The sequence below is a fragment of the Gracilinanus agilis genome, chromosome 1 (genome assembly GCF_016433145.1).
Source record: "Gracilinanus agilis isolate LMUSP501 chromosome 1, AgileGrace, whole genome shotgun sequence".
In the NCBI taxonomy this organism is placed as follows: domain Eukaryota; kingdom Metazoa; phylum Chordata; class Mammalia; order Didelphimorphia; family Didelphidae; genus Gracilinanus; species Gracilinanus agilis.
In genome coordinates, this window is record NC_058130.1 from 446,638,048 (window position 1) to 446,662,492 (window position 24,445).

The 24,445-nt window shown below is 37.4% G+C and overlaps 1 protein-coding gene across 1 annotated transcript in view; it reads left to right on the top strand.

Moving 5' to 3' along the window:
- The first annotated feature begins 6,660 nt into the window (after positions 1-6,660).
- OTULINL (OTU deubiquitinase with linear linkage specificity like) overlaps positions 6,661-24,445 on the top strand; it is a 42,805-nt gene continuing 25,020 nt past the window's right edge. The window contains exon 1 of the mRNA XM_044657887.1: positions 6,661-6,856. Coding sequence (XP_044513822.1) covers positions 6,796-6,856 — 61 coding nt within the window. The 5' untranslated portion in view covers positions 6,661-6,795. The remainder of the gene's footprint in view (positions 6,857-24,445) is intronic.

The window sequence follows — 24,445 nt, forward strand, 5'->3', positions numbered from 1 at the left end:
AATATTCATACTGGCACTTTTTGTCTTTTTTTATTAATTGTTTTATTAGAAAAAAAACCTGCAAACTAATGAAAGGTCCATCAATTGGGGAATGACTAAACAAATAATAGCATATGAATGTAATGGATTATTGCTCCATAAGAAATGACAGAAGATATACATTCAGAGAAGCCTGGGAAGATTTGTATGAACTAATGTATAATGAAGTGAGCAGAACCAGGAAAACAATTTATATAATGACTACAACTTGTAAAGAAAGACTATTTTGAAAGACTTAGGAACTGATCCATGTAGTGAGCAATTGTGACTGCAAAGGACTAATGATGAAGTAAGTTTTCTGGAGAGGTGATGGCCTAGCAATCCAGAATGAGGCATATATTTTCCAACATGGCCAACATATGGATTAGTTTTACTTGACTATTCTAATTTGGTAAAAGGGAAGTTTGTTCTGTTTGGGAATCAGCAGAGAATTTGAAAGGGGAAAGGAATTAGTGATACTCAGACAAGAAAAAAATAATGAACTAATGAAGTATTTTTAAAAATGTAACCGGAGAACAAAGGCTGATTCAGAGAGACATACATGAAGAACAGCTTTGAAATTAATATGCTGAATTTATTATATACTTTAAGCTGTATGTAATAGATGTTTACTGTTTCATATACAATCCTCTTTTTCTGTTCGTTGGATTTGAAAATGTTCATATTGGTTGGTTTTTACACAGTTCAGAATAACATAAAATAGTTTTTAAATTGTTGCTTAAGTCATTGTTAAAACAAGATCTCAATGTAGTCAAACCAGTACTCTAATGTGGTATACTGGCTTTAGTGCTCTTCAGAAAGAAATGAGTCATTTTTTAAAAGCAACCTGGGTTTTGACACTCCTACGTATACTTTAATATGAAAGGGGAGGTAAAGGCACAGGGGCTGCTGTTTGCTTTTCACTAACTATAAAACATGTGCCCATATTTTAAAAATAGGGGAATGGAACCACTATTTTCTAAGGATTGCTGGGAATTGGATGGCTTATGGCAAAAAATGAATTTGGATCCAAACCTCAAACCATATACCACAATTCAATAAATTCCATTGCTGTTTGACCTACTCTTGTACCCTAAGGCCTCCTGAGCCTTGTCATTCATTCTGCTGATGAACTCTAAAAACCACTAGAAGTTTTTCTATTGACCATGTAGATAAATCCTTCTTTAAGTGTTGTGTACCCTTAATTAAAATGGGAGCTCCTGGAGACAAAAGTTCTCAGCACAGTATTTGACACGTAGTAAGGATTTTAAAAATATTTTTAATTTATTAATTCATTCTAACTATATTGGTGATTTAAATGTTACTAAATAAATGATTCACAAGAAGAAAGTTATCATGGCATAGTATAAAGAGAGCTGACTCAAGACATGGGTTCAAGTCCTGCCCCTCTAGCTGTGTGACCCTGGGTAAACTACTGAACTTCTCAGTGTCAGTGCTATTAGCAACTCTTTGAGAACATGTGATGCTGAACAGGTACAGACATGTATTTGGTAGAGGGAATTCCCTTTACCCAATGAAATCGCAAGTCCAGTTTAAAAAAAAAACTATAAGAAAAATATATTCTTCTTTACTACAGAGAGACTATTTTAAGCAAACAAATAGAAAAAATAACTGATGACAATAGAGTTCCCTTTCACTTGTTTTTGGTGTTGCAAATGCAGTAAGACTTCTATTTAGTCTTTGAGGAGATGGCTGAGGAGATGGAGAAAGGCTCTCTAATGTTTTCTTGCCAGTTTAGTTTGTAAACTTTTCCTTTCTTAAGCATGAGTTCTGGTTAGAGAAGCTTCTGGTTGGAGAAGCCTCCAGAAAAAAAAAAAAAAAAAACTTTGAAAAGCTTGCCAGAGGGGAAACAGGAAGAATAATCTTTCTCCAATTGCTTATTCTCTCAAAAAAGTCCAGTTTCATCTCTCATCTCAGACACCAAAGAAATAAGGCATCCATGGATTTTGGAGACATCCACCAAAGGGGGACATGAGGATGAATTTGGATTGTGAACTTTCTAAGAGTTATAAAATGGTCTGTAGTGTTTGATGAGAAAAGAATTAGGCACCCGTCAAAGAAAAGGATTGGTGAATTCTAGTTTGGTCCTATGGAAAATAGTGAAGTAAGCAGTTTGTTTCCATAGGCCTGCCCTGCCCCCTTTACCACATACCTCTTCTTTCTGTTCCCGTTCCCCTCCTCCATAGTTCTTCCTTCTTCCTAATTTACAGACCCCAAAGTTCCCTACTTCCTTTTATTAAAGCCTCTTTTACTCTTCAGAAGGGAGATGGAAAACTCATCCCCACTAAAGTGTTCATTACTGACATGGTTTAATACCTTACCATTCCCGGGAATATTTGCTTTTGGTTGATGGGAGTGAAGGGCTGGAGGGGAGGTCTCTGCCTATAATTTTTTTGTATAGGGAGATCCTTACTGAGGAAACCCTCTCTATCAATGCAGACCAGCAAATGTTTGTAATTCACTGTTTTAGAGAGGTATCTGGGGCACCAAGAGGTTAATTCACACAGCCAGTGTATATCAAAGGCAGTCATTGAAGCCAAATTCTTGAGTCTTGAGGCCAACTCTCTAAACAGTGATTCCCAAAGTGGGCACCACCACCCCCTGGTGGGTGCTGCAGAAATCCAGGGAGGCGGTGATGGCCACAGGTGCATTTATCTTTCCTATTAATTGCTATTAAAATTTTTTAAAAGTTAATTTCCAGGGGGTTAAGTAATATTTTTTTCTGGAAAGGGGGTGGTAGGCCAAAAAAGTTTGGGAACCACTGCTCTAGAAGGTCAAATCTTAAACCAAAGAATGAATCCCTAGCTATGGGATTTTAGCATCATTGAGGGTGAGAAGGAAGAGACTGTGCAAGGAGGCTGCCTCTTTGTTTGCAGTGGATAAGGTTAGCTCTTTTGATTTTGCTATCAAAATTTAAAACTGAAGTAGTTCACAGGTTTCATGTAAAGTAATTCATGGGGGAAATGGGGGCAAGAAAGATGATGAGGTATTAAACACAGCATTTCTCTGATTCTCCTTTAGTCTACATCTTAACAGTGACTATTATTTCTGTATTTAGGAACAAGTAATCCCTCCTCTGACCTGGCAGATTCTGACTACCCCTGGGCAACTCATTTGACCTCTTAGGACTCCCCAGGCACTAAGGATGTAAACTGAAGAGCTGGTACTGATCTGCCTTCCTAGAAGGAGTTTCTTCACTGGAATTTTCCTAGACCAATGAAATCACAGATCATTCCCACTGTTCCCCACCCCCACACACACACACACACACACACACACACACACACACACACACACACATACACGCGCGCTTCCCTAAATCATAAGCTATAAAATTCAAGGTGAGCTTTTAACTAATAGTTTGTTGTAGCCAGAAAATGCACTCATTTGAAGTCATTATTAAAATTATGTACTTCAGATTTAAGTTTTCATATTTTGTTAGTACACCATCAGTTATGTGTTTGTCTGGATATTATGGAATATCCCTTAAATTAAAAAAAAAGTATCCTTTGATGGAGTTTTTATCAGGAAAGCTCACTGTAAACTGTAAAGCACTATAAGAATGCAAGATTTTATTATTATTGGCAGTAATAGGAAGTAAATTTGCATTTCACAATCAAAATAGCTCAGTAATCCTGCAGTTGTCCAAGAGGACATAATATCATTTTGGAGCTGAAAGGAATCTCTGAGACCAATACTTAAACTTTACAGGAATGGAAACTGACACCCAGAGAAGCAAAATGATGTACCCAACTCCATGCAGGTCAAAGGTAGGATTTGAACCCAAGTCTTCTAACTTCTGATTGATCACTTCTCTTCTAATCTTTGATGCTGCTTTTGTAACCTTAATATCAAAGTAATGGTTATACTGGAATAGAATATGCTTCTGGCAGTAATCATTCTGAACTCATTGAATTTCCTGATTTGAATTGGCTCATCAACACAATCTAGTGCTCTGACAATGTTCTTCTGAATTATATTACTCTAGATTTAGGGTTTTAGTAAATGCCATTATTGTTTTTTATCTTGTGCTATTTCAGACACAACTGAACAACTACAACAAATTTCAGTACTTGTTAGCACCTATCGAAGCCTTTGATGAATATGAGCTATAGATAGTTTGGTATAGGAGGATCTAGACAGTAATACTGGTAATATAACATACTACTTCGGTGACTTTGGCCAATATGATAGCTATGTTTCCTCATCTGTAAAATGATAGCATTCACCTACTTGATCCCTATAGTTGCTTCCTGTGTTGGTCAACTCTGATAGTGTATGTCTATTTTTCAACTTTCCTAGATAACATAACTCTCTACCCTACAAACCTACTTTGTAGCTTTCAGAAACAACTTCTCTGCAGAAATAACTATATACTATGAAAATGTAAGCATGTTAAGAAGAAATAATGTGGAATGTAGGTAAAGCAAAAGAGGAAAGAACAAAGAAGAAACGGGGGTGGGGGGAAGCAAGTCCTTTTCTCACTGATGATCCACTTAAATTCTCAGTTATAACAAACAGGTCAAAAAGCTATTATTTGTTATTTTCTAGAAGACTTTTTCTGTTCGAAAACTTTCTGGATATACTTTGGAATTTATGGAACTTGGATATACTAAAAGTCATCCTTCTAAAACCTGCTTATATTTCAAATTGTAACAAAAGACGCTAAACTTATATTAGTGTTTTAGGCTGCTTTTTTGGATTGTTTTCATAATTTTTAGGATGAATAGGCATTCATTTATAAAAAAATGTGACAAAAATACTAGTAACCAAGTAAATAATAGGCCCCAATTAGTACATTAAAAATTACTTTTAGCCATGAATAAGTGCACTGTCAGATAAATTACAAACAACTGGTTTTGTAATTATATTTTGTAATTATATTTTGTAATTGTATTAGAATTTGTAATTCTAATAAATATCACCTGGTAGAAGTGGGAAACTGGCCATTTAGAGTAATTAGTTCTGCAGTTATAGGATGTAAATAAATTTTAGTTTATTAAAACAAAGAAAAACTAATGCTGTTCCCCCATTTCTTAAGTGAACTTTAGAATTTCAATCCGAACAACTCTGTTTAGGTTTAATTAAGAACAGTATCTTTAAGACATTTATTTTATCTTAGTTACATGGCTTTATACATGCAACTCATAGTTTATGGAAACCGAAAATTATCCTGTTGACCTTAAATCCTTATTGGTTAGAAGTATTTTTTCCTAAACACAAAGTAGAGCTTAACTGCATTTTCATTATCTTTTACTCAACAACAAAGTACCAACTCTTTATCTTTATTAACCTGTAAGCCTCTCAGCTCTGTCTTAGAAAAGTCAGATTTGTCTCAAATCACTGCCCTTGGTTGTAAAATGCAAATGAGTTAACAAATCTTCCTTCTATTGTGAAATGTCTGTTTCAATATATACCAAAAATCTACTCATTTTTTTTTATCTTATTAAGTTTTTGTGATGGAGAATGACATCCATCAGGACTTCTCATTTTTCTCCCATACATCTTCTGTCAAGGATTCCATCTGTCTGGGGTGAGAAAGATGAAAGACTCTTATTTCAAGACTTTTTTTTTTAAACTGTTGAATGTGCCAAATAATTTGATACTCTAACTTCCCTGGTGCTTTTACTAAAGTTCGCCATGGGGTTAATTTTTAAATAATGCTTTTCTTGCCTCAGAGAAACCCAAGTGTTACATATACCCCCACACAAAGGAAATTTCAGATTACAAAGGTGATTGCAATAGAATTACTAAAAGTACTCTTTTCTGTTTATCTAGTGGAAAATAACAATGAGAAATCTCAGCGTGGAGTCGAATTTCGTGGAAATATCACAGCCTTCGTTTTGTCTTCTACTGTAGTTCTGGGAATTTCAGATTAGTTTAATTAAATATAAATAACAGGGAAGAGAACATTGCAAAGATCCAAGAGCATTCAGTGCAGCATCCCCAGCCTTTTCCTTCCAAGAAAAGTCATAAGATCAGCTCTGAAGTGAGAGGGGCCTTTAAAGTCAGCTTGTCCAGCTTTATCCTTTAAGGAAATTAAGAGCCAGGGAAGCTAATATGTCCAAAGTTACACAGGCAGAAAGCTGTCAAAGGTGAGAACTGAACCTAGTCCACTGACTGAAGAGAGTGTTCTTTCCACTATAGCCTAAGGCTAGGCACCGGGCACCACACCAGTCATTCAGAAAAAGGGATGGATGTGGGAGAAAAGTTCACAGGGAAACACCAATGGGGGCCGTCCCTGTTGGGCCAGATAAGACTGAGCAGGTCCTGTAGGTTCTACCTACGAGTAGGCTGGGGATTCACAGGACATTTCCTTATGGCTTCTTTAGGTCTGGAAAAGAGCAGGCATTCTAAAAGGTTGGAAACCTAACCCTACCTCTGGGCGAGGCAGGAAAACACCCCCAACACCGCCCCCCGCCCCCCCAACAAAAGAGCTCTAGGTGCTGCTCTAGGACACACCCAACCTCTTTCTCCCTTCAGAAAGGCGGGGTCTGATTGGCTGCTCGTCCAGTCTGTTTTAGTAAGTGAGAGGCCAGGAAGGGCGGCGCACGGAGCCCGCTGCAAGGAAGAGCAGCGGCCCGAAGCTAGCGGAGGCTGTAATTGAGGCGCCGGGAGCGAGATCCCCGAGGTAGCCGCCGCAGTCCACTTGTCCCTAGCGGCCCCCGCGGGGATGGAAGGCAGAGAGGCTGCAGGAGGCGAGTGCTTCCCAAGCCGGATCTGAGCAAGCGCTCGCTTGCCCTCCAGCAGCCTGGGATGGCAGCCCGAAAGAACCACCACCCGATTCGGGAGAGGTACCAGCTTCCTCCTGCAGCAGGTGACGTTCTGGGACTTTGCAAAAGCTCTTGCCAACTCTGTGCCTCTTCTCCAGGGCAGGGGAATGGAAGCGGGCGGGGGGAGGGTCGAGGTTCTAAGAGAAGGAGGAAAAGATGCTGGAGAGTTCTAGGGCCCCTCTGAGGAGCTGACATTTTGGGGGGAAACTAGACACCTTTTTTGTTGGGGTGAGGGAAGCTAGGCGAAGTCTGGACACGGGGAGGCTTGAAGATGGGGCACTGCTGCTTCTGCTGCTGCCCCCTCCGGGGTCTCTGCATCTCTGCCCGTTTCTAAGGCGTTCGATAGCTAGCTGCGGACCCTCCCTCTCCCCAAACGTACTTTCTTGGCGACTTCTGAAAGGCTGATGTCTCTGGAGAGGCAGAGGCGGTGAGTGGGAGAGAAGGAGACATTGTCGTGACAGCGACAATGGCCGTGAGGGACGGCGGGGAGAATAGGGAAATCCGGAATACTTGAAGCGACAGAGTCTGAACTCTCCAGTTTCTTGGGCTTTGATTTGGCCAGGCTGGGGGAGCAAGGGTAGAACCTTGTCTTTTGCTTTTCGTTATATCTCCAGCACTTAAGCACAGTGCCTGGCTCATAATGGGATCTTAATAATGCTTACTTACTGACTGACTGTCTTGCCGGGTAGGAGTGGGGAGGGACGTAGATGTTCCCGTCCAACTTGCTCCGCACTCCTAAGGAGTTTGCTGGCAGTGCCCTTTGGGCCCTTCACCTGCCCGCCCTGTTGGTGGTTGTGGCAGACCAGGTCCTGTAGAAAGAAATGGTATCAGAGTAGTCAGAGACAACCTCAGGGGCCACTGACTAGATGGGTCAATAATGACAAAGCCTGACAAAAGTATTTGCTTAAGAAAACCCTTGGATGTTCATACTATTTGAACTCTTCGGAGCTTAAGTTGTGATGGGTAACTAAACACTCTCCTGCCAACTCAAGGAAAGTTAGTTTCACAAAGACAAAAAGAGACTTTATCCCCATAGGGAACATGGTGAGTCCAGGCTAGCCCTTACATCATAAGTACTGTTATAAGAGTTTGTTCCCAGCACCTTTTACCTATTCTTATCTGTTATCAGAAACACAGTGTGGAAGAACACTGGTTCTGCAGACAGAAGTCCTAGGCTCCAATCCCACATAAGATACTTAACAACCTGTATGATTTTGAGTTAGTCTTGAGTCTTTCTGGGACTAGGTTTCCTTAGTTGTACAATGAGGGAGTTGGATTAGATGATCCCTGAGGTCCTGTAGATCTCTGATAATGAATTGGATGGAGGAAGATGTTTGAACTTTTAATAGACTCTGGAGAATTAATTAAAGGAAAATAATTATAGATCTATTCGGTTTGCTCTATTTTGTGACTATTCCTAAAAACCACCCCTTTCCTACACCCAATCACAAAATCTCTCTTTAAGGAATTCTATTCTATAACAGGACAGACTTTTATTTAAAACCACACCCCTGATTCAAAGTTTCCCCACTCTACACATTTGAAAACTAAATCACAGAATTGAATGGAATATCAAAGGCTATCTATCCAGGACAAGTGGTCATTGGTCATCTAGGTTTTGCTTGATGACCTTTCTTTAATAAGGAGGAAATCCACTATCTCCCAAGTCAATAATTCTACTTCTGGATAGTTTTAATTGTTAGGTAGTCTTTCCTTATATTGAACTTAAATCTGGGTTCTGCTCTTACTCATTGCTCCTAGTTCTTTTCTCTGGGACCAAGAAAAAAAAAAAGAAAAATCTCTCTTCTACTACTAGGTTGCATGTTAATTACTGACCTCCTCTTCTATACTGGCTCTTTTCCCCTTTCAATCCATTCCATTCTATCAAGTGTTTGTTAAGTTCTTTCTCTTCTGCAGACTAAATATTCATAGTTTCTGGCTCATATGGCAAGGCTTTTTACCCATCTGATCATATTTCTCTGAACAACTCTGAACAACTTATTATGCCTGTGACTATATTAAACATAGTCTTCTAGGATCTGACCAGGGCAGAATATAGCAGGACTATACCTGAACATGCTACCTCTCTTAGTTCAACCTATATGAACTTTTTTGGGCTACTATGGATACTATTATATTTTTTGTCTTCTAAAAACTTCAGAACTCTTTCACACGAACTGTCTGGCTCTGACTATAGAACCTAACAGTCTAGTTTCTTCATTTATCTTTTCACTGTAATGCTGTATCCCCAGATACATAAAGGTTTGGCTTTCTGGAGGGAGGGAAGCAAGGGATGAGGGAAAGAAAGAAGGAAGGAGAGAGGGAAGGAGGAAGGGAAAGAGGAAGTGAAACAAGCATTTTTTTAAATGTTTACTATGAGCGAGGAGGCACTTTGGAGAAAGAGAGAGAGGGAGAGATGGGGGGGGGGCGGAAATCCTATTTTATCTCAAGTCATGTCACAGATCACCACCCCACTGAGGATATGTTCCCTCTGGTGAAATGCCTTACTTATAATCACTTAAAATTTGGCATACATATATTAAAGACTCTGTGGAGAAGTGACAATGGACATGGTTATGCTTATTAACTGTACTTTATGGTTATTGGTGTTCATGATATCCTACAGGGAGGGAGAGTGAAAACAGCACTATATATACTAACATCTTCCTTGAAGAGTTGTTGTGAAAATCAAATTTAAAAATATTTGTTAAGTGCTTAGTGCAATGCCAGGCATACAGTAGGCACATATACTTATTCTGTTTCCTTTATTCCCCCTAGGAGTCAAAAGACCTAGGTTCTAGTTCCTTCTTTGTTGAGACTTGAATAAATCTTGGTCAACTGGGCCTCCGTTTGCTTATCTGGAAAACAAGGGGATAAGACTAGATGATTTCTAAGACTTTACCTTATTTTAATAATCTGTTTTTTTCTTATTTTTTCACTTCTTAAAAAAAAACTGGAACAAACTAATCTTGCCTATCCCTATTGTACCTTATGACATTATAGAATTTGCCAAATATTTTCCTGTGGGTGTATTTATTTGAATTTTTACTATGTGCTTCTTTCTTCTCCACCTTATTTTGACATAGGAAGGAGAGATGAATAGAGAGAATGGGTACAGCCAGAGAAAGCCATTTTGGAAAGAAGAAAGATTTCTAGTTGGACCTGACTAGCCCAACTAACAAGGGCTTTTTCCTTTCCCTACTTGGTCACAAGAATGCCAGCAAAAGTATTTTCTGTTTTTCACACTGTGGTGTTTGAAGTTGAAGAGAAAGAGTGGAAAGTTGATTCTAGAAACAGGTTATGGAAAACTTTGCCACATTAGGTCCTAAAACATTGAGCCCTAAGGACCTGGAAACATACTTTCCTTGTTTTGCTGGTTGTGCTTGGCATTGAATCTGTTTTAAAATTGGCTGCTAAGTCTCTGGGGGGGGGGAAGGAAGGGGGCCAGAAACTTTTATTTATCATTAAATAGTTTTTTTTATTAGAAAGGAACCAAGGCACAATTTTGTGATAAGTCTAACCCTGGAATATACTAACAGTAAAAACACTATCTATTAAAAAACCCTGTTGATAAGGGAAAGATTTTTGTGTAACTGTATTTCCACCCTTTCAAGACACCAAGAGAATCTTAGAATCAGAAAGTTAGAGGCCTGAAGGACTTTAGTGATGATTCCTCTGGTATAACAATGGGGAAACTAAGACTCGGTGGTTAAGAGAATTTGCTTGAAAAATCACCCTTCTAAATTAGTTTGTGTATTTTTAGGAAATGCCATGGATTTAGTTATTCAAAGATATCTAGGATAACATTAATGTCACAGAGTACAAACTGTGTGACACTAAAATATTCTTGACTCATCATTAATAATCTATGTGTTTTGAATTTTTGAGTGGCAATGGATTTGTGACAATCTGTTCCCATTGCCCAACGCAGCTTCACTTGTGACTAGCTATAGCTTCCATTTGCAGGCCAGCTAACTTGGCATAAAGCTACAATATAATGGAAACCTTTACTTTTGCTTCAGTTCTCTTGAGCAAAAACTAATTAATTTATTAGGTGTATATTAAGGATCTGCTGCATGCCAAACATTGTGCAAGGAGCTGGGAATAAAAGGCATAAACAAAACTGTCTGGGAGACAATAACATATGCCAAAATAAGTTGATAGTAATAATATCTTAAAGTTACATAACACTTTAAAGTTTACAGAGTGCTTTATATACGTTATCTTATTTGAACCACACAAAAACCTGTGAGGTAGGTGCTATTATTATTCCTAATTTCCCAAATGAAGAAACCAAAAGCAGAGGTTAAGTTACCTGTCTGCATTATGTATATATAGGCAGCTAATGGATAGAGTGCCAGTTCTAGAGTTGGAAAGACCCAAGTTCAAATATAGCTGCAGATACTTACTAGTTGTGTGACCCTGGGCAAGTCACTTGATCCTGTTTGCCTTTGTTTCCTCATCTGTAAAGTGATCTGGAGAAGGAAATGGCAAAGCACTCCAGTATCTTGGGCAAGAAAACCCTAAATCATGTTTCAAAGAGCCAGGTATATATATATATATATGTGTGTGTGTGTGTGTGTGTGTATGTGTGTATATATATATAGTGCATACACACACACACACATACACACACACATATATATATATAGTGTACTTCTTGAGAAGAGAACACTTTTAATTGGAGAGATGAGGAAGGGCTCTCTACAGAGTATGGCACTTTAGCTGAGACATGAAAAAAGCTAGAGATTCCAAGAGGAAGTGGTAAGGAGGGCAAACATGCCAGGTCCAGGACAGAATTAATGCATAAGTAAGGAGGTGGGAAGTAGGATATTATGGATAGGGAGACAGTACATTGGTGGGTAAATTAATGAGAACAAAGTAAAATAATTAAATGTACTGACATGTAATCAACTTTCTATGTCTTTAGGAAAAGTCTTGATATATAAGATGTCCCTCTTTTGCTATTTTTTGTCATTTTTGTTTTACATAATTAGAAACTGAATTCACAAGAGTTTGAAACATTAATTATTACTCATCATGAAACATTTATGCATTATAGATATTTAACATATTTTGATAAATAGTCCATTTCCTGAGTCTACCTTTATTATAACCTATAGGTTTTCCATTAAAGCAGGCAAGTTCCTAGGCTCTTGAAGCATGCTTATCACCATCTCTTGGACAAATTTCTCAATCTTTTCGTGAGAAGTATTATGATGCAAGGCAATATTGCAGTATTCTAGCACTATTTGGGAATTTCTGTAAGCCTGAAACAACTTCTTTTCATTATATCAATATTTTTATTGGGGTTGGGAGGTACAGAAGACTTCCAGTCCCAAAAGGCAGGTAGGTCGCTTAGAGTATAGAATTCTAGGCCTAGAAACTGAAAGACCTGAGTTAAAATCCAGCCACAGCTACTTGGTAGCTGTGTGACTCTGGGCAAGTAACTTAATCTCTGCCTGCCTCAAGTTCCTCATCTATACAATGAAGTAATAATAGCACCTAACTCCCATGGTTGCTGTGAACATCAAATAAGATTTCATTTGTAAATCACTTAGCATAGGTTCTATATAAATTCTTATTCCCTTCTTTTTTCCCTCAAGAAGTAAAAAAATTGCTGAAATATTATTTCGGGGTAATTATTTTATAATGTGTTGGAGATGTCTGTATTTTACAGGCACACCTAAACTTCTGACAATAATTTCAATATAAGCTCCTGTAAAAAATGTGACTTTCTTCAAGAAAAATTACATTTTTTCCAAATATTCAATAATCTGATCTTTGTATTGTTTTCCTTCATAAGAGTAGTCTAGCTATTTTTCTTCTACTTTTCTCAATGTTCTTCAAACTTCAATCAATTGATGCTATAATATAGTGGAATTCTATCAGCTCCTTCAGCTGCCAGGTTTTTAAAGGTCTTAACTTTTCTTTTCTCAAGATCAATTAAGTTGTCTTATTGCAATAGTATGTTAGTTCTTTGTAATTTTATTTGTTTTTAACTTTCCTTTCCTTTCTACTTCATGTGACTGACAATGTTTCATGGTAGGCACAAATGATCCTAGAAATGCTTTACTTCCCTAAATTAATAGCCACTTCAATATATTTGTCAACGATATACGTTCTTTAAAAACCACAACTTTTGCATTTTTCTTTTTTTAAATAAAAACCACAGAATTTAAAAACACAACAAAAGGGACCGATGAAATACATGTATGACACAAAAGCCTACACTCAACTAACAGACTGAATCAAGGGTGGGAAAACCATCTCAATGTAATTTATCTAGTCAAGGCCAAATTTTATGAATTAGTAGAAAGAAGAATACACATATAACCACTGCTATCACAAAGTTTCAGTTTCAGTCATGTCCAACTGTTTGAGACCTCATTTGGGGGTTTACTTGCCAAGGATACTGGAATAGATTGCCATTTCCTTTTCTAGCTCATTTTACAGATGAGAGAATTGAGGCAAATAGAGTTAAGTGACTTGTTCAGGGTCATATAGCTAGTAAGTGTCTGAGGCTCAGATTTGGACTTAGAAAGATGAGTCTTCCTAATGCCAGGCTCAAGACTCTATCTACTGCACCATCTAACTACCCCTACATAAAGAAACCATTCAGTTATTGGTTGTCCTAAGTAATTTGCTCACAAATATATCTACTGTTATAACAGTTGAGAATAATGAGAGTGACTCCTCACTGGCTTGCTTGCAATGCTCTTTCCTTAAAGGAAAAAGAGTAGTGTGAGGATTTATAAAAACACAGAACATTAGAGGCAGCTATGTGGCTCAGTAGTTAGAGAACCAATCCTGGAGAGGGAATTCTTGGGTTCATATCTGGCCCCACGCATATCCTTAGCTGTGTGGCTCTGGGCAAGTCACTAAGACCCAATTCCCTAGTCTTTGCCCCTTTTCTGCCTTGGAAACAATAGTATCAATTCTAGAAAGTAGGAGTTTTAAAAGGCACAAGCGAAACATACTTTAAAAATATATAACTTAAATGAATTCAACAAGCATTTACTAAGCAACTACTATGTCTCAGGTACTCAGCTTGGGATACAAAGACAAAAATGAAAACAGTTCTTGCCCTCTAGGAGTTTGCAGTGTACTGGGGACAATAATATGTACACGGGTTAGAATAAGGAGTGGGCTCTGGTGAGGACCTACATGTATCAAGGCATGCCAATTCATGGCTCAAAGAGAGATGGAATAGACATCCCTGGCCTCCCCTACCCACCCCCCTTCTCTGAGGGAAATTTTAATTCCTTTGAAAAGGGGAAGTAGGAAGTTGGGATTTGAAACCACTCCACTCCCCTCAGAGAGAGGGTGTACTGGGCAAAAATGATATTCATCTCTCTCAAATATAATTAGTCTAAAGGATATGATCAGGTTCAATCCAATTTGTGATTGCTTTGTCATTTAGGGGGAAGGAAGACCCCAAGCTTTGTATCCAAGATGATCCCTTCCCCACAATGGACACACAAAGCCAATGGCAAAGAAATCCATTTATCCAAATTTAGCAAAATAGACACTATAGAAGGTATGCACGGGAGAATATATACCAGACAACACAGAGTGAATGAGCTCTTTTGAGCTAATTTTTTGAGAAGAGATAACTTAGCTCATCCAAGATAGAATCCTAGATCTCACCCAAGGGGGAGCTCCCCAAAACCTCTAGTACATAGCAAGCTGGATATAAGGATATATCAGAGGCTGCCTGCTCCTCTCATCTCTTCTCAGTCTTTTCCTTCAGCAGCCTGAATGGAGTTGGCTTTTTCTGTCTTCCTTCTCAATTCTGGAAGCCAGAAGTGTCCAAAGCAACTTGAAACTTAAGAGGTCCTAAAGCTTGTGGAGTCCTGAAGAAGACTGGCATTGGAAGACACCCAAAGGACTACCCTTGAAGAGTCTAGAAAAGGACTTTAAAACCTAGAACTCTCCTGTTCTCCCCATCTCCACCAGTGAGGAGACAGTCTCATACCAATTGGCTCTGGTTCAGGGGTTACATAAGTAAGTGCAAAATATATGAAAAATAAAAATAGAATATAATTACAGGGTGGGGCGAGGTGCTAACAAAAGAAAGTCTTCTTTTAGAGTTCTTGTAGGATGTATCACTTGAGCTGAGCAAGACTCCTAAGAGTGAGAGGTATGGAAGAAAAGGATTCTAAGCCCAAGACACAGCCAGTGCAAAGTCATGTAGGTTAGAGAATCTATGTAGCATCCAAGGAATAACAGTTCATTTTAGTGCATGAGATGAAATATGTGTGAAATCGGCCTGAAAAAATGGGTTAAAGTCAGAATGTAAAGAACTTTGATTGGCCATCAGAGACCTTTATATTTTGTTTCTAGAGACAAAAGAAAAACTTTGAGCACAGGAGTGACATGGTCAGACCTGTGCTTTTGGAATATTAACTGGGCAGCTCTTTAGAGAATGGTTTGGAGAGGAGAAAGATTAGAGGAAGTTCAATTAAGAGGCTATGGCAGGGGGCAGCTGGGTAGCTCAGTGGATTGAGAGCCAGACCTAGATATGGAAGGTCCTAGGTTCAAATATGACCTCAGACACTTCCCAGTTGTGTGACCCTGGGCAAGTCACTTAACCTCCATTGTCTAGCCCTTACCACTCTTCTGCCTTGGAACCAATATACAGTATTCATCCCAAGACGGAAAGTAAGGGTCTTAAAAAAAAGAGGCTATGGCAGAAGGTGGCAGGTAGGTGGCTTCAAGGATTGGAAAGCTAGGCCTAGAAAGGGGAAATCTTGGGTTCAAATATGGTCCCAGACACTTTCTACCTGTGTGACCCTGGGAGAGTCAATTAACCCCCGTTACCTAGCCCTTACTCCTCTTCTGCCTTGGATCTAGTACAAGATCCTAAGATGAAAGGTAAAAGTTTTTAAAATAAAAGGAGGCTATGTAAAAAAAAATTTTAATACAATTTTAAAAAATGAGGCTATGGCAATACTTTAATAAAAAGGTAATGAGGGTCTTAAAGAAGGTGGTTCTGGTGTGAATGGAGAGGAGGAGCTAAATGTAAAAGAGATAATGGAGGTAAAACAAGCATTAACTTTTTCACAAAACTTGGCAAATGACCATTTAGGTGAAGGGAAAGTGAGAGGAAAAGATAGAGGATGACTGGTTTTCAGCCTGGGTCACTGAAAATATAGAGCATTCAACAGGATTAGTCAAGATAGGAGGAAATGGTAAATTTCAGAAGAGAAATCAAGTCTGTTTTGGACATCCTGAGTTCGAGATGCTTATGGAGAATCCAGATGGAGATGTCCGTCACAAAGATGAGGATTTCGGTATGGAGCTTAGGATAGAAATGAGGATTAGATATGTAGATCTGAAAGTCATCTTTGTAGCAATTATAATTTAATCTCTTTCCCTTTCCCATGAGAATATTTAAAAAATAAAGGTACTTACAGTGATTGAATGGTTTTCTGTTGGTCTCTTTGGCACTATTTTTGGTACTATTTTTGGTTTTCTGCTCTTCCCTTGCTAACAACTCAATCAATGATGCATATGATTTAATGTGTATTTTTTTAATAGTACATTTTGTCATTGCAGGGACTCTGATATCATGCAGCTAAAAACTCAAAATTAGTTTCTCAGTGATGGTTAAAGAAATGTTGTGCTCAGTAGATTGCCACATAGTATATTGATTGTAAGGCTTTTATCAGCTTGTAAAAAGATCTCTTTTTTTCTTGCATTAAATTAGGTTCTAATTTTCCTAGCTGGTTCACCACATTTGCTTTGTCTTATTTTATCTCAGTTAAGTGGACTTTGTAGTTTGACATAACAAATGAAAGGAGAATGTTGTTTCTTTAGTTGATCAGATCTTGATTTTAAAAAACCATTTATGAATTTCAATCCAATAAACAAATATCAAGCACCTATTGTATGAATAGCTCTTTGCGAGGTACTAGGGAAGAGCTAAATTTTGATAAGATATGAAGCTTGAAGTTACATGAAGTTTACAGTCTGATATAATTTGACATATTACAGATTTAATACAAATCTATATATGCTGAGTGCAATTGAGAAGTTCAAGGGCTTTGTTAGGAAAAAGAAAAAGAATCAGTACTGGCTTTGAGGGGTAGGGGGTGGGAGTTGTGTTCCGGGAAGTCATCATAGAGGAAATAGTATTTGAATAGAACAATCAAAAGAGAGGTAGAAATTCTGTAGGTAAAGGGAAGAATAAGTGAGGAAAGTCCACTTAAAAGGAAGAGTATGAATTGTGTGTGTTTGTGTGTGTGTGTCTATTTGTGTAAGGTAAAGTGGCACTGACCTGGTACAAAGAAAAGAACACAGGGGTTTGGAGTCCAAAGACCTGGGTTCAAATTTTGACTCATCTTACTACTTGTATAAGTTTAATTTTAGGTAAATAGACTTTAAACAAGTCACTTAATTTCTCTTTTTAGTTTTCTCATTTGGAAAATGGCAAGAAAAAAACAGGAAGATTTCTAAGATCTTCTCCAATTCTAAATCTATGACATGCCAAGCAAAAGAGTTTGCATTTTACTTTTTAGGCAATCTCCACTTGAGATTTTAAAGATGAAGAGTGATGTGCCTTGTACATAGAGATTTTTACACAGTAAAGATTATCTTGGCTCTCCTGCGAAGAAGAAAGAAAGGCTGTGGGAAATTCATGATACTATTGCACTAGCTCTTATGGATTGTGAGGACCCATACTAGGATGGTGGCAGAGGGAAAAGAAAAATGGAGACAGGTGTAAGAGATAAATTTGTTGCCCAGAATGTTATACAAGATGCTATGAGGGGAATCCAAGAGAAAGAAAAATGTACAAGAGAAAGAAAAAAGTTCTGGAGGGGTTTATCCAGTTTCAAAGATCAATGTTATAGCACATCTTTTAAAAATAAAAGAATTTGACTATTCTTATTGCATAGCTGTCATTATAGCTGATGACTCTTGATTATCTATGCCTCTGGAGTACAATTATTGTCAACAGAAAACATTCATTTCTAGAAAAATCTTTCCTAGCATTTACCCTTTTAGAAAAGTTGCTTAACTAGAAAATATGATTGAAGTTCTTTCTCCCCAGCCTAGTTCTCTGGCAATGTTAGTTAACAGAATGGAAATCTGTGAAGTGGTTAATTATTATTAAAGATGGTCTTTTGGACATTCATCCAACTAACTGCTTATTTCATGGAAAAATTTTAATGCAGCTGCACAACAGATCAAAAAAGCAGCTTCCATGTACATTCAAAAGTACTCTTTGTTTTTCTAGCAACATTTTATTTCTACTTTAGTTCCCTTTTTCTGCTTTACCATTTGATTAACTGCTAAAATGGTCAGGTTCAAACTAGAAAAGTAATAAAATTTTGTTTACTTTCATTTCTAGGATACTGTAGACAATAGTCTGGGAGCACTATTACTAAGATACATCAGTAAAGGATATGAATTCTGATTGTTTTGTTTATCATATAGAGTATCGTGTTTGTGAGCATTGTAGTCTCAGTCAACTAAGACATTTGGCAAATCATTCTTTCTACATGCACAAATTCCTTTGAACCTTTCCTTTTTAAAAGTTCCTATGGAAACTTCAGTATGGCTCTGTATTTTGAAGACTGTATATTCTTCATTAATCCATTAGTCACATTCTCTAAGGCTCTTGGGTTCTGCATGTTCCCATAAAGAAACAATTGGAAGCAAAAGTGAAGTGTCATGAATCTTAGAGTATTTCTTCTGGCAAAGGGAATACAGTGTAAAAACAGCCAAATGTTTTGTGATTGATGGGACAACAATTAAATAAGCATTTATGATGTGCTTACTATGTGGCAGGCTCTGTGCTATACCAAGGGGATACTAAACCAATTAGAAATAGTTTCTGGCTCCTAGAAAGTTACAGTCTATATAACAACACATATAGTGAAAAGTAAATATATTCAAAGTAATTTCTGGAGGTAGGACAATAGCAACTGGGTAGATCGAGTTCAGATTCCTGTAGAATGTGACACTTAAGCCGAACTTTGGAGAAAGCTGAGGATTCTATGAGACATAGTAAGGATGGAGTGCATTCCTGGCATGGCAGAGAACTTGTTTAAAAGCACAGAAATGGAAAGTAGAATTCTGGTGTATGAGAAACAGCAAACAGGCCAGTTTAGTTGGACAGTATGCAGAAGAGGAGGAATGTATGTAATAAGGCTAGACAATTGGGGCCAAAGTTGAGGGTCATTAAATGTGGAACAAAAAAGTTTGGTTTTGATTGTCAAGGCAAGAGGGAACTATTAGAGCTCCTTAAACAGAAGAGGATTGGCATGGTTAGACCCATTATTTAGGAATATTGACTTGACATTGGGATGGAAGATGACTTGGAAAGAGACTTGAGGTTGGTAAAACAATCAGGAGACTTGTAGCTATCCAGGTGAGAGTTGATAAATGCCTAAAGTAAGGAATGGATAGAGAAAATATGACATGTATTATGAAAATGAGATATGTAGTACTTAGCAATTTTTTGCATGCAAGAGAAGACAGAAAGGGAGACTTTCTAGATGACTATTTTTGAACACGGGCAAATAGAAAAATGGTAGTGACTTCTACATAGTTAAAGAAGTTAGGAAGAGATGAGGGTTGGGGGCAGGGGGAGATAATTAATTTAGTGTTGGATATGTTAAAGAAAACAAATTAAGAGCAGGAAAACAACTTCCAGTCCATCCAGTCCAATTCCCTCATCTTACACATGAGTAAACTGAGGTTTAAGGGAGATTGTAGGAATTGCCCAATGTCACACACAAGTAATAAGCGACTGGTGTTAGGACTTAAGTTCATATCTTTTGATTCTGTCAGGTGCTCTTTTTCTACAACAACATATTTTTATTAGGTCTTAGGTGCTAAGGAAGAAAAGGTTAAATAGTAAACTGTCCTGCCCTCATGAAGCTTACTGCTCTTCTGCCTTAGAATCAAAACCACAAACTTTTCTTTCTTAGAATCAATAGTTACTATTGTACAGTGCCTAACACATAGTTGGTTCTTTATTTTTAAAACCACAAACTTTTCTTTACATAGGCATTGGGGACACAAGGAAAAGTAAAAAATAGTCCCTTCTTTCAAGGAGCTCATAGTCAGTAGGATTAGAAACCAACACAGATAAAACTCTTATTACATGACATTACATTGCTACATGCTTTTTCTATTCTGGCCATGGCTCTGGTTGGCAAAAATCAAATAATGAATAGCTTGGGGAAGCAGGGTCAAAAGTGAATTCTCCTTGAGCTCAGTTAGCCGACTCTTGTGTTCAAGAGAAAGCTGCAGATTTTCTGTTTTGCCTAGGAGGATAACAATCCATTTCACTTCATGCTCTATGATGTGAAGGAAAAAACTGGAGTGCCATCATTTCTTCAGAACTGGTTATTCTGAGTGATGGAAATGCTTATTGAGGAAAACAGACTCATACAGAAGAGGAAGAGCCCCAAAACCACCAATTTAAACTGAATTTAATCTGTCACCATCTAGATGTGATATTCCGGATAGCAGTGATATGAACAGACAAGAAGAGCTAGGCTGTGTTTGACTTGGCATTTTAAAAAGTGATCTTAATCTTTCCCTCCAAACTGAACTTTAAGTTGGCCACTCCATTTGAAACTGAAGCCAGGGCAATATAAATATAAAACCAAGTGTGATGTTTTTGTGTCAGCGTCTCCCAGCTCAAATGATACAAAGTTTGCCTTCCTGATTGCTTCATTCTTTCTAAGTCAAAACAAAATAAAATATCTATTTAAATGTGAGCGAATAAACAGCTTGATTTTGCTCAAGTCTTGTTCCCATTTTAAAATGATGAACACATTCTTCTTTTTAGGAGCTCAGTTATGTGCTTTGGCAGGAAGAAAATTTGTGTTCTTATATTGTCCTGCCTTGCTTTTACTTTAACATTCATTACCATCTCTTATCCTCTTCTTATTTTTTTTCTATTTTTTATTTTTCTGCTCTGTTTTTAGATATTATGGGATTTCAAGTCTGATAATCTGAGGCTGTTTCTTTTCAATATATTAATTTAAAAATAAGTTTTATTTATACATTTTGTTTTTACTTCAAAGTCATTTCTAAACATATGGAACTACGTACCTTTGCCCCTTCCCTTCACCAAAGCCTCCTTCATAACAAAGAAAAATAATTTGCAAAAACTCACAAAATAATGACCACATCTGACAGTTTGTACAATATTCCTTCATTGTAGGAATTTACTTTTAAAAAAGGCTGCACAATAAAACTCCTTTGAAGACTACTTGACTTATAAGACCTAGAAAGCTAAGGATGTTTTCCAAGTGTGATACTACAGTATTTTATGTGATTTGGGTCAAGGTATGATAAATCTTCTGGAAAGTGCTTAGGAGATCTTTCCTGTGGTACAAGCATTGAGTCATGATTTTGGCCTCAGTTGAATTTCACAGCTATTTAACAGTTGCTTAAACCATATAAAGTAAATATGTCATCATTCCTTAAATAGCTTACTGAATGATGTGAAATTTGGATGCTTTATGGGAAACTACCAAATTTTAAGGCTAGAAGAGACTTTAGCAATCAAACATTTCTGAAATGTATTTTTTAAAGATGAAAAAACTGAAACCCAGAGAGACCTGGCCTTGAGCAAGTTACTACATTGAGCAAGGAGTAGAATCCAAATCTCCTGACTTTTAGCCCAATGCCCATTATAGTAGGGAAGAGAAAGAAATAAATAAATACTTTATACAGCAATAACTCAATTATTGTGCTAAGCACTTTTTACCAATATTATCTCATTTGGTCCTATAGTGACTCTAATCTTCTTGCCTTTAGGCCCAGATCTCTAATACTTTGGAGCAAAACAACTACTCAGCATTCACTGCCTAGTCTCTTTCTTTATTTTGTATTTGTGTGACTATTATTACTAGAAAACCAGCCCAAATAATATTCCAATATTTTACATAAAACAGATTGTTAAATATTCATCAGTTTATTGAGTTAGCATGACATGGTGGGTAAAAAACTGGCTCCCAAGTTCTGCCTCAGACAGACTGGCTGTGTGGCATTATAACTTCTCTGTGCTCCCTGGCAACTCTCTTGGTTGCAAAGCAAATGTTCATCAGCTTTGATAGAGGGGGTTTCCTCCCTGGGAGTGCTTTATATCAGAGAAATCACAGATCTCTGCAAACCAAAAAAAATTATTAAATGTAATTTATATTTTGTGAATCATGGTTACTTCTGGAGAATTGGTGCTTCCTTTTTTTTTAATTTGAAATTTTAATTTAATTAATTAATTTTGAGTATTTTTCCATGGTTACATCATTCATGTTCTTTCCCTCTCCTCCTCCCAGCCCCCTCCATAGCCAATGAGCAATTCCACTGGGTTTTACATGTGCCACTGATCAAGACCTATTTCCATATTATTAATATTTGCATTTGGGTGATCACTTGGAGTCATATTCCCAATCATACCCCATCCACCCATGTGATAAAGCAGTTGTTTTTCTTCTGTTTCTGCTCCAACAGTTCTTTCTCTGGATGTGGATAGCATTCTTTCTCATAAGTCCCTCAGAATTGTCCTGGATTATTTCATTGCTGCTAATAGAGAAGTCCATTACATTCGATTGTGCCACAATGTATCAGTTTCTGTGTACAACGTTGTTCTGGTTCTACTCCTTTCACTCTGCATCAATTCCTGGAGGTCTTTCCAGTTCACATGGAATTCCTCCAGTTCTTTATTCCTTTGAGCACAATAGTATTCCATCACAACAGATACCACAATTTGTTCAGCCATTCCCCAATCAAAGGGTATCCCCTCTTTTCCAATTTTTTGCTAAGAATTGGTTCTTCTTACTGGTAGAACAAAGCAAACCAACATCATTGTTTTAGTGGTTAAACATTTTCACAAAGGCCATATATGTAAGCTATAAGTACAAATTCTAAAACCTGACTTTTTACTTATTTTCAAATTAATACTACACATGAAACTAGAATTCTTAACAATTAAAGATCTGAGTATGTCTGTCTGAAATAGAAATTGTGATTATTTATGATCATGGATTTTAACCTGAACTTAAGCAGAGGCCTGGCAAGAAATCTAAATTTAAAACAAGCCTTTTGACTTTCATACCCTCTTTTTCTGGTTGGCATGGCAAAAAGTATGGCTATACACACACAATCACAAGTCTTAGTAAAACTTAAAACAAGGACTAAGGCTTGTGGAATACATTGTAGGTATGTATATGTTATGCATCAGATAGCACTTATAATTTACAGTAATTTTCCTCATAATCCCAGGGGGTTTTTCAGAAGGAGAAACTGAGACCAGAGAATGAAGTCACTTGCCCAAGTGTATGGGTATCTATAGTTTTACATAGTTATAGTACATGTATATATGTATATATCTTTTAATCCAGAAATTTTATATTTCTATTTTAATCCAGAAATTGTAGGCTTGAGTATTCCCAGAGGGAAAAGCTGATTTCTGACATGACTTGTTATTATTTGGAATATTCTTACTTGCTACTTTATGCATTTACAATTTCTGGTTGTTGTTATTTACTTGAAGGAGGAATGATATTTGTCTATAACTACTTTATTACAAAATTACAAAAATGAATAATATGAAAATAGGTATTGAGTGATAATACATGTATAACCCAGGAGAATTGCTTGTCAGCTCCTGGAGTGGGGAGGAAAGAAGGGAGGAAGAGAAAATAAATCATGTAACCATGGAAAAATACTTTAAAATAAATAAATTTAATAAAAACAAAAAGATATTTGTCTGCATTCTTACCCTGACATAAAGACCAAATCTTGGTCAACTGAATCTGTGAAATTTGATTTGCATGGTAGGGGATGCTTTGAGCAAAGCCGCAGGAAGTTGGGTCAGACCTGGAAAAGAAACCTCTGCAAGGCAAACTCTTTCAAGCATTAAATACCCATCATTACCCTACCTCATATATCTCTGCAAGCTACATGTGCATCTTTTTTTAATTAATTTATTATTTATTAATATTCGTTTTTAATCCGTTTACATACTTTATGCCCCTACTTTCCCCTTCACCCCCTGCTCTCCCCCCACCCATGGCCAACGCACATTTCCACTGGTTGTAACAAGTGTCCTTGTTCAGGGTCTATTTCCCATTTATGTCCGCCTCAGTCCATGCATTCAAGCAATTGTTTATCTTATATGTTTCCTCTCCTGCAGTCCTTCCTCTGAATGTGGGTAGCATCTTTACCATAAATCCCTCAGAGCTGTCTTGTGTCATTGCAGTGCTACTGGTACAGAAGCCCATTACATTTGATTTTACCATAGTATATCAGTCTCTGTGTACAATGTTCTTCTGGCTCTGCTCCTTTCGCTCTGCATCAGTTCTTGGAGGTCTCTCCAATTTACTTGGAATTCCTCCAGTTTATTATTCCTTTGAGCACAATAGTATTCCATCACCCGCATATACCACAGTTTGTTCAGCCATTCCCCAATCGAAGGACATACCCTCATTTTCCAGTTTTTTTGCCACTACAAAAAGCGCGGCTATAAATATTTTCATACAAGTCTGTTTATCTATGATCTGTTTGGGGTACAAACCCAGCAATGGTATGGCTGAATCAAAGGGCAGGCAGTCTTTTATAGCCCTTTGGGCATAGTTCCAAATTGCCAGCCAGAATGGCCGGAT